The sequence below is a fragment of the Pteropus vampyrus genome, unplaced genomic scaffold, assembly GCF_000151845.1.
Source record: "Pteropus vampyrus isolate Shadow unplaced genomic scaffold, Pvam_2.0 Scaffold137, whole genome shotgun sequence".
Lineage (NCBI taxonomy): Eukaryota > Metazoa > Chordata > Mammalia > Chiroptera > Pteropodidae > Pteropus > Pteropus vampyrus.
The window spans coordinates 4,826,166-4,836,688 of NW_011888918.1; the positions used below are offsets into that span (position 1 = coordinate 4,826,166).

At 44.5% G+C, this 10,523-nt stretch overlaps 1 protein-coding gene across 4 annotated transcripts in view; it reads left to right on the plus strand.

Moving 5' to 3' along the window:
• Positions 1 to 3,205: 3,205 nt before the first annotated feature.
• ITFG2 (integrin alpha FG-GAP repeat containing 2) overlaps positions 3,206 to 10,523 on the plus strand; it is a 21,231-nt gene continuing 13,913 nt past the window's right edge. For 3 of the 4 annotated variants that reach the window (XR_896340.2, XR_896339.2, XM_011367847.2), the window contains exons 1-9: positions 3,206 to 3,503; positions 6,718 to 6,813; positions 7,484 to 7,525; positions 7,710 to 7,881; positions 8,641 to 8,780; positions 9,253 to 9,401; positions 9,780 to 9,877; positions 10,065 to 10,118; positions 10,231 to 10,322. Coding sequence is in view for 2 of the 4 variants with exons in the window: in XM_011367847.2 (XP_011366149.1) it covers positions 3,408 to 3,503; positions 6,718 to 6,813; positions 7,484 to 7,525; positions 7,710 to 7,881; positions 8,641 to 8,780; positions 9,253 to 9,401; positions 9,780 to 9,877; positions 10,065 to 10,118; positions 10,231 to 10,322 (939 nt within the window). In the remaining 2 variants the exon portion in view is untranslated. The remainder of the gene's footprint in view (positions 3,504 to 6,717; positions 6,814 to 7,483; positions 7,526 to 7,709; positions 7,882 to 8,640; positions 8,781 to 9,252; positions 9,402 to 9,779; positions 9,878 to 10,064; positions 10,119 to 10,230; positions 10,323 to 10,523) is intronic. The other variant, XM_011367848.2, reaches the window with a different exon arrangement.

Below are 10,523 nucleotides of genomic sequence, written 5' to 3' on the forward strand. Positions count from 1 at the left end.
TGTAGTTCCCCAGCTGCTTGCCAACCTCAGATAACTTAGATGCACCAACTATCATTTAAGAACGCAATAAAACCTTATTATCGCGTAATGAACAACACTATACCAATTTAGGAAGCAAAGTAAGAATGAAAGACTCACAAAGTAGATCTGAGGAGGAATGATCGAGAAAAAGCAATGCCTTCATGAACTCTGAGTTCTTTGGCTACAAGAGACCAGCCATACTCTATTCGCCATCCCCAAGACCTGTATGCTTAGAATTGCCAGTCTCTTGTTCCACTGTTAAAAGCACTTCACGCATAAAATGATTGTTTTTTTTATTGAGGTGAATTTTACATAACCATTTAAAATGAACAATTCAGTGGCATTTAGTCCAATTAGAATATTGTGCACCCAATACCTCTAGTTCTAAAGCATCTTCATCCTTTGTGTTTTAAGCCCATTTCCTCATTCTTCAGTGACAATGAAGAACTACTCATCCTTCAGTTAATGTCCAATAGAACTCTGAATGACAACAACCCTGACAGGTTCCAAGACCAAAGCTTTCCAGAATTTGTCCTTTCTGATCAGGCCAAACTTGTGATAGGTGAGACTCAAAGCTTTTCAGCTTAACAGCATTTCACTCAGCAGGGCTGCCCACAGTTTTGCCTAATTTCTAGGTCAAATTTGAGAAACAGGTTTCTGTACTTCATGAGTTCTCAGAATCTTTAGTATACTAAGCTATACTGTGACCTGGCGTGGGAAGGGGAATGAAGAAGTCTCTCAAACTGAGTCCATTAGAAAGCCCTAGGCCCTGTCCTAGGATGGTAAGTGGCCCTGGGCCTTACATGTAGAAAGAGCTTTAAAGGTCCTGTTTCTTACCTGGGCATCCTAGGCAGACAGAATTTGATAGCATCCCTCTGACTACTCTTGGAAGAAGAAATGAACAAAGGATCTCCATAGAAATGTTTCCCAGTTAATGTCTCCCCACCCCCTCCCATAGCAGGTTTCTACTGAAGCTATCATTTAGCTGGTTTGTAAAAATTATGTCATCTGCACAACTGTATCCACATCATCTAGATAGATGGCCTAGTTAGAAAGTTCTGGGGAGTAAACCAAAACCCATGCTGTAAAAGTGCTTGGCTGAAACAAGACTGCCTCTAGATGGTACCTGCGGAGACTCACCAACCATCCCACCAGAAAGCGCCAAGAACAGAGGTGCTTCTTTGAAAGCAAGTCATCTGTCCACATGGCTCTGCAATGCCTAGTCCAATATTTCACTTACTGTGAATTTAACACTCGCGGCAGTTAAAGTAATTGAAGCAAGATGGGGAGAGACATAGAAATGGAGAGACTTGATTCATGCCATATTTCTTGGGAGACCCATCTTTCCTCTAGCTTTATTTGGCTCTCTTGACAAAAGCCAAAAGGTATGGTATCTGGGAACATTTGAGACATCACTCCCCAGCATATATCATCAGTTTGGCTCAAAAAAAAAAAAAAAAAAAAAAAACCATAAAAATTGCCAAAAAAAAAGGAGGGAGGGCATGTTATCCAAGTTGTGATCATAACGACATGCCCTTCATGGCAAAAACAAAACAGGCATCCCCTGGCACAGAAAGGTCAAGAACAAGAAGCCAAGTAATGAAAAAGATAAAACTAAATCATTGTGGAGAGGTGGGTCAGAGTATTTCAGAGAACTAGATCAGGTCAGGGTACTTGGCGACATAAGCTGGGTGATCTTCATCTATTTTGTCCTGGGTTATTTTACAATTTCAAAGGGATAGAAAAAGAAAACAGTGTATAAATATTAGTGAAAAGAAACATAATTCGAACTATTTAACTGTACATTTAGTGGTAAATATTTGAAAATTGGCTTTCTTCCATCCCTTAAAACCATATGGAGCTTAGGGTTTGAGCTAGGATGAGAGAATAGAGATGTGGCAGGGCAAGATGAAGTAGCATGCAACCCTTCTATAACTGAGATCATGTATTTAAAGCACCAGATACACCTGTGTAAACCAGAGCCTTTGACAACCTGGCCAAGCCCACAGTACACCACCAGAAACAGACACTTTTGTGTATCTGCAATTTCAGTATTTGTCCAAATCGCTTCCTGTTTGCTGTTCAGACCTGCTGTTCCTTGTTCTCATTTGACCATCAGATCCATTGGGACCTCTAGGACAAAATATGCCATCCCCTTCCCTCACCCCCAGACACAAAGGTCCTACCCTCCAGCCCCTTCTTTCTTTAGGTTCAGACATAGAAAGCAGGACCAGCCCTGGTCCAATATCCACAAGTGAGCTAGATATCCTCGGTTTCAGTGTTGACTCCTGAAAGATCAATGTGTAAACCAGTGTGGGCCGGCAGGCCTAAACCATAAAATGTATTGAGCACCTGCAGAAATTCATGCATATTTTTAGAGCCCTTATTGATGAGGCACCCCAAAGAAAGACTGGACTTGATTCAACATGAAGTTACCCTAGGAGGCCAGCCACGATGGTAATATCTCATTTATAATACAGAGATGTCACTGAGGAAGGCCAGGGCTTTGCGGTGGGGAACCACAGGGCAGAACAGATACAGAATCTCAGCAATCCTGACTTCTAGCCTGAGAACTTTCCGAGGAACTATGACACAAATGAAAGAAAGGATCTGGGGCTTTGGGTCAAACAATCCTAGTTTGAGTCCCACCCCTACCATTTTCTGCCTTGTTACTTAATCTTACTGCACCTGTTTCCCTCATCCAAAAAGCTGTAATGATACAAGCTCACAGGGTTGTTGTGCTAATTACATGAAATTATACGTGGTTAAAAAAAATTTTTTTTTTACATAAGCCAGTATATACACATATAAATATATAAAACTGAAACAAAAGTTTCACAAGAAAATATTTTTCTACTCAAGTCACTATATTTTTCTATTCTATTTCGTGTTTTTAAATGCTGGTTCCATTCGCTACACTGTTTTCGCAACTCCTAGCTTTAAAAAACAAAACAAAACACTGCTGGAAACCATACAATTGTCAGTTATTACGATTATGATTCTCAGGAATGATCTGATGGTTGAGACTCTTCAATGCCAAGGGCAACAAAGGAAGAGGTCAAGGTTATTAGGTAAAACATTAGATAGTCCTATTGCCAAGCGAACAGATCAACCCCATCAGGGTTGCCCTATCCATGCGCTCTAAGGAGAAAAGGAGTGGCCCATGTCTCTGTCACTCACATCAGTAGGTGGGCAGGCCCGCCCCCACGCCCAGAAGGCTCGGGAAAGCCACCTCTTCTCTAAGGTTAAGCGAAGAAGGTCGGGATTGGAGGCTCAGACGGTGACGTAACTTTCCGGTTTGGGTGGCCTTCCGCTCCGGCCGCTGTCGGGCGGGGCTTGGGGAACATTTAGTGGCGCTCGCCCACCCCTCAGCCCTTGGAAGTACGATGAGGTCTGTCAGCTACGTGCAACGTGTGGCCCTGGAATTCAGTGGAAGCCTCTTCCCGCACGCAATCTGCCTCGGAGACGTCGACAACGATATGGTCAGTGCATGCGCACTACGAAAGACGCAGTCCGGGTCTGCGCAGGGCCGGGGCGGGGCCGCGGAAGGGCAGGAGGCCTATGGCGCGCAGCATGAGTGGCGCATGTGCGATAGGCCTGGCGTGGCTGACTTAGGGAACGAGTTAACACACAGCTTAAGTGCCCGGGCGTCCTTTTGGAGTTAGCCTAGTGCACTGGTCTGGTATTCTTTAAGGGAAGTGGATAACTGATCTTCTGCCAAAGTCAATAACGTGTTTACTAGGAGCCTAGTAAACCCTGGTGGCCAAATTTCCTGGTTTACTGTTAGTGTCGTCCAGGGGTATTCACCGCTCAAACGACTTTATCTTTCACAGCCTCAAAATAGGCTTAAAAAGCACCTCTGCTCCTCTTACACTTGACCCTTTGCGCTGGAATACGTTGCTCTACTTCTCTGCCTTGCCTCCCAACTCGTAGATGAATCTCCTCTGGGTGCAGGCAACGGATGTCCCCATCACCGCAGTCTTAATGTCTTTCTATAGCAGGGGTCCCCAACCCGGAGGCACAAACTGGTACCCTCTGTGTTCTGTTAGGAACTGGGGGGGGGCACAGGAGGTGAACCGCTGGCGAAGGAGCAAAACTTCATCTGTATTTCCAGCCGCTCCCCAGCCTAGCATCACCTCTCAGCTCTACCTCAGATCATCAGGCGTTAGATTCTCATAGGAGCCCGGGTCCCTGGTGCCAAAAAGGTTGGGGACTGCTGTTCTATAGTACCTGCTACATAGTGTGCGCAGGTATCTGGAAACTTTAAAGCACCACATCTTGGTGGATTTACAAAAACAATTTCTATCTACCTTTTCTTCCCTCAGCAGTCGTTCTTTTTCTTGTTTAAATGAATTAATATAGGTAGAGCAAGTCGTAGCATGCCTGGCACACAACACCTCAGTAAGTGTTAGCGCCATTGTTGTTAGTATTTGATTCTATTTTCCTGCAAATATTTATTGAACTGCCCATTTTGCACCAAGGACTCTGCTACATGGTAGGAATTAAAAAATGAACAAGACAGGCCCACCTCTCAGGTGGCTCGTGATCAGGTGGAACGATAGTCATGAGAATAACAAAATGTGATGAGATGCACTGACATCAAAGGGGTTGGGGGCCGGTGATGGTGTGAAATACTCTTTTTTCCAGACTTTTTCTTTTCATTTATCATCTCTATTTCATATTTTTAATGCAAAGTACCTTATTGCTCTCCTTTCCTACCCTCTGTCCCATCTCCCTACTCTGCCTCACTACTGTTCTGTACTCTTTTCCCTGAAAAAAAAAAAAAAAAACAAGGGCTAAAACATCCTCCCCTCTCCTCCAGGCTCCTTCGTGCCATGATGGAGAAGGTGTTTTATGAGGCCTTTTTTGGCTTTACCCACTCTAGGGAGGAAAAAGTTATTCTCATAAATTTCTATTATGTTTCTGGGCTTTCACATTTCTTCATATGCCAAGCAGTATAATTTTTATGAGAAAATCAAGGGAGGCATTTTTAACTAGTAAATTAAGAAAGCAACTTTAGATGTGTATTATTTTCCGTTTTATCTGATTCATTTCTGGGTTTAAAAGGGGAAAATATGTGCCCTTTTTTCATAACTTTATAGCACCAGCTTTCTTGGAAATTGTACTTTGCTGAGTAAATCACACTACTGTACACTCAGTTCTGCAATATTAGGTATATTATACTTTTTTTTTTTTTCCTGAGTCATAAGCTCCATTAAGATAGGAGTTTTTTTGTCTTTTTTTCACTGCTATCTTCCCAATGCTAAGAATTGTGCCTGGCACATAGCAGGCATTCAATAAATGTTTGTTGAATAAATGAGGATTGTTATGAAAAGCAAATGTGATCATGTGTCTCAAAGCAATTTGAAGGGCTTTGCCTTTTATTAGTGGAATATAAATATAAGTGAAATATAATGGAAAGAAAGGCAAGTAGCTGAGATAGGTGACTAGTGATCAGGTGTAGTATACTCAGGCTACATAAGTGCGAATAAAAATTTTGTTATTGGTTCCCTAGGCCATCATTTGGAGATTTGGGACAGGAAAAAGACTTAATTCATTCTAACAATTAGCCTAAAGTTCTTTGAAATTAATTTATTTTCTGCTAAGTCAGAGGGAGAAGCCAGGAATAGAATAGACATCCTCTAGGACTGTCCACCAAAGCCTCTTTCCTATATGTCTGCAGAAGTCCTCCAGGGGCAGCTGTAATTGAAACATGAGGTGTAGAGGGTTTTGTGTAAACAAGCTTATTTTATGCTTCTATGATCTAATATTCTCACAAGAAACTCCCATAACCATTAAAAATAATCCAAGATTCAAATCAAGTAAATCATTATTAATAAATTCCAATTCATTGCTAACTTTTCCTTACTGTTGGTTTGTTGTCTTCGTTGCCTTTAGAATTAAATCTCCTGAGAATCGAATATTCATTCTATTTAGAGGATAGGAAGGAGGTGTTATATGTCCTCCTAAAGGGAAATCATAAAGCTGTTTGTGGAAATCGGATTTGAGCTACCTTATTATCATCAGCCCCTGGAAAGGGTGGCTAGCCTTTGCGGAACCCTGGGGAAATGGAGTACCCAGATAGTGGAGAAAAGGCTTCATGCAGGGAGCGTCCCCTCCTGAGATCTTAGCCACCACTTGAGGGCACCAGAGGCCCAAAGCGTGGATGCTTTCGCCCAGCAACCCCTTTTTGCTGCCTCTTCCAGCACCTCCATCCCTTATGTTCACTCATTCACACCAAAATCAAAAGGTCTTGCTAAAGGAGGGAGGGCGCCTAGAGCTGACGTTTTCTTTTTTATTTGGCCCCAAATTAAATACGAGATTTGAAGTTAAATTCTCCAAAAGTTGAATATTTGTATTGTTTTCAAAACATGTCCCATTCGTAATGGACAAATTAGAGCCAAAGTCAGCCATATGGGGCATGGAGCTGTTCAGATATCAGACTTTTAGGATAGATCATAGATTCTGTACTGCCCCATTCCTCTAACCGCCTCTGCCCCTAAAACACACACTCCTACCTCAACAGAAATGAAGAAACTTGGGAAACTATGGCTGTGTTGGTCGCAAAAGATTTTTAATAATGTGATGAAGATACAAGTTGATGTCTTGTAATTTCCCCAGGATGGGCCCAGTAGAGAAGAGTTTGAGATGGTTCAGCAGGATCCCATGCTAACACTCTTCTCTCTCCATTTGAAGTTAAATGAGCTAGTGGTGGGAGACACCAGTGGAAAGCTGTCCGTGTATAAGAATGATGATAGCCGGCCATGGCTCACCTGTTCCTGCCAGGGAATGGTCAGTATTCAATTCCCTGGGTTTCATGGGAGGAAGGCACTTCTTCTGTCCAGGAGTGTCAACACCGAGTCTCACACAGAAGCTCACCAGTGTGTCCTAACTCACCAGCTACTCAGCTTAGACACTGGTTCAGGGTTCATTTGATTCAGGGAGGGACGTTCCCAGTCAGTGCTCTCCCCACTGTTTACACAAACACACACATACACACACGCACACACGCGCGTGCAAACACATACACACATACACAGCAGGGTTGTTTTTTATTTTACGTTATGGAATGACTCCCTTAGTACTTTAGGGAAACTGCCTAGGTTGTCTGATCTTATAAAGTATACTAAAAAATGGGGGCAGTATTCGAATAACTGTAGAAACATAAGAGTCTGGCTATATTAGAGTTTTTGTTTTGTAGAGATTTTGTTTTGTTTTGTTTTGTTTTGTTTTGTTTTGAGCCCAAATTCTCTTAACTACTTCAGGTCTTCAATTTGCTGTTGGAGCAAACCAAGCCTATAACACAATAACTCAATTAATGCAAACTATCAGTGTTAGTCATATGGCACAGGTTTTCAGCGAATGATGATAATTAGAAAACCTGCTCCTTTGTGCTTTACAGAGATTAGGAAGTACTGGTCTCCCTCTGTGTCTCGCTGAGCCTCTCTTTCTTCTTTTGCAGCTGACTTGTGTTGGAGTTGGAGATGTATGTAATAAAGGAAAGGTAAGGACTCTCGGGGATCTTGAAACTTCACTTTGACTCCAAGGCCTTACCTCGATTGATCCCTGTCTCAAAGTGGAAGTCAATAGAGGGTTAAAGGCTTCAACCTTGACTTCTGTGTTCTGATGATCAGTTATGTCCAAACTTCCCTCCCAGTCCATCTCTCCTATACCTTTGTCTCTCCCAGAACCTGGTGGTGGCTGTGAGTGCTGAGGGCTGGTTTCACTTGTGTGACTTGACACCTGCCAAAGCCCTGGATGTTTCTGGGCACCATGAGACCCTAATGGGAGAGGAGCAACGTCCAGTCTTCAAGCAGCACATCCCTGCCAATACCAAGGTCATGCTGATCAGCGACATCGGTGGGCATGGCTGTCTTTGCAGGCAGCTGGGGGAATAGGAGTCAGTGGGTAATAGAGCAGATCTCAAGGGATTCTGGGAAGGAAAGGGGAGTGTCAGTATTCATTTGTGTTACTGAATTCCCATTATAAACCAGGCATCATTGTAGGCACCGGGATTATAATAGTAAATAAAACAGACAAAAATTGCTGACCTCTTGGAACTTTGCTAGAAATGGACAGAAAATAATATAAATGCTGTAATAACATTGAATAGTATATTAGAATGTAGTAAGTGCTATAGAGAAAATAAACCACGGAAAGGGGCTAGAGTGTTGAGGTAGAGGTAGTAATTCTAAATGGAGTTGCTGAGATGATTTTTGATCAAAAATTGGAAGTGAAAAGGGAGCAAGCCATACAGATACAGGGTTGATATTTTGGCCACTAGCTGTCTTGAAAGTGGTGGTAGATATATGGGATGAATCAGGACACTCAAGTTGTGTATCTGAGAGAATAAGTATGAGGGAAGCAGTGACAGGATCTACAGAGCAGATGGATGGGTAGGGCCCTGGAACAGGTAGGTGTTGTGATCACAAGAAGGGCAGGGGAGCTGGTACCAGACTCAGTACGGAGTGGCTCCACAACAGATTGGGCCTGAAGTCATACTGGATAAAAGTGCCAATGGGGTGATGTTACCAGAGGAGTAGGGAGGGGATGCCTGTAGGATTCAAGCTGATGCATGCAGATTTGGCTCCAAACTCATCTTATTTTCTGGATCCACAGATGGAGATGGGTGCTGTGAGCTGGTGGTGGGTTACACAGACCGTGTTGTACGGGCTTTCCGCTGGGAAGATCTGGGCGAGGGCACTGAACATCTGACAGGACAGCTGGTGTCACTTAAGAAATGGATGCTGGAGGGTCAGGTGAGAGGCTGTGGAGAACATGGATCCCAGAGAGCTGGGAGGAAGGCTTCCTGAAGGGGGGTTGTGGGAGAACAGTCATGGGCCATGGTACGGGACAGGAAAAAGGAAAAATCACCTTGCTGAAACAGATCTAAAGAAGATCATTTCAAATCAGAGTTTTAGGGGAAAATTGCTAATAATAGGCAAATAGGAAGAAACCCTGTGCTAAGAATTAAGAATGTGAAGGTGGGTGTGGTCTGTATTAGGATCTGGGCCCCACTTGAGATATGCACCGTGGAAAGCAGATGATGTTTGTGGAGAGGATGGCACCAGGCTCGAGCCCTAAGAACTCTAGGATTCTTCCTGCTGTTGGCCTCAAAGCCTGGGATCTGCTCCCAGGGCACCTGCCCCACCTCACTCTCTCCCCTGTTCCCTGCAGGGTCCCACTTCCTTCTTGCTCCAGCCCCCTTTAAGTCCCTGTTCCCTGGTGCAGGTGGACAGTCTCTCGGTGACTCCAGGGCCCCTGGGTGTTCCTGAACTGATGGTGTCGCAGCCAGGCTGCGCTTATGCAATTCTACTGTGTACCTGGAACAAGGACACTGGGCCCCCTGCTACCTCTGAGGGGGCCATGGAGGGCAATAGGTAAGGGGTACAGGATTGTGGATGGTGTGGGATGCATGGAAACAAGGTGTGTCTTGATGTACAGAGCAGTGGATGGGTTTGCAGTTGGCAGAGCTGCTTCAGCTAGGTCCAGCATAAGTACCTCTGCCTGCCAGTCAGTATATTTTGGGACCCAGGGAATCCTGGCTTTAACTTTGTAGCAACTGGAGGAGGTTTCAAGATTCTAACTGGGCAGCAGCTTCTCTCTCTTTCCTTCTCACCACATGGGCCAGACAGGGTCAGTGATAGGTTTCCCAGCTGATTCACATCTGGGAAGCTCTTACAGAGTTGGGGCTACAAAGGTACTGAAGAACTAAGTTCACTTGGTCTCCCACTTAGTTCCCATTCTTCTACCCATAGGGAGACCCCAGCTGTCCGAGATGTCATGCTGCACCAGACTTCTGGCCGTATCCACAACAAGAACGTCTCCACCCACCTCATTGGCAACATCAAACGAGGTGAAGGTGGGGTGGGGTGAGGCAGGGAGCTGAGCACAAGCATCAATTCTGAGAGAGAAGATGTCTTCCTTCATTTCTAGTCCTGTCCCTTCCTCCCTCCCTCCCTGTCCTTGACTACCTCTCACCCCATGATCTGATCTTGCCTTGACCTTCATGTTTTCTTCTGATCCTTCTGTCCCACCTGTAGGCCACACCCCTGAGAATGGTGGCTCTGGCCTCTTTGCCCTCTGTACCTTGGATGGTAAGTTCCCTGGGTCAGCTCTGAGCCAGTGCTTAGGGTGGGAGGTTGTGTGCCTGGAGGGTCTTCTCAGGGGTCCTGTCCCACCCACCCCAGCTTGCTTCTCCCCCTGAAGGGACACTGAAGCTTATGGAGGAAGCAGACAAGCTGTTGTGGTCGGTGCAGGTGGATCACCAGCTTTTTGCCCTAGAGAAACTGGATGTCACGGTGAGTGGAAAACCTGGTTGAGAGGAACATTCTTACCTTCTTTACATGGCGAGATGAGAAATCAGTGAGGCCATTTTCACTTCACAGTTACAGTTAACTCAACCTTATATGGCACAGGTTTTCAGCGAATGATGATAATTAGAAAACCTGCTCCTTTGTGCTTTACAGAGATTAGGAAGTACTGGTCTCCCTCTGTGTCTC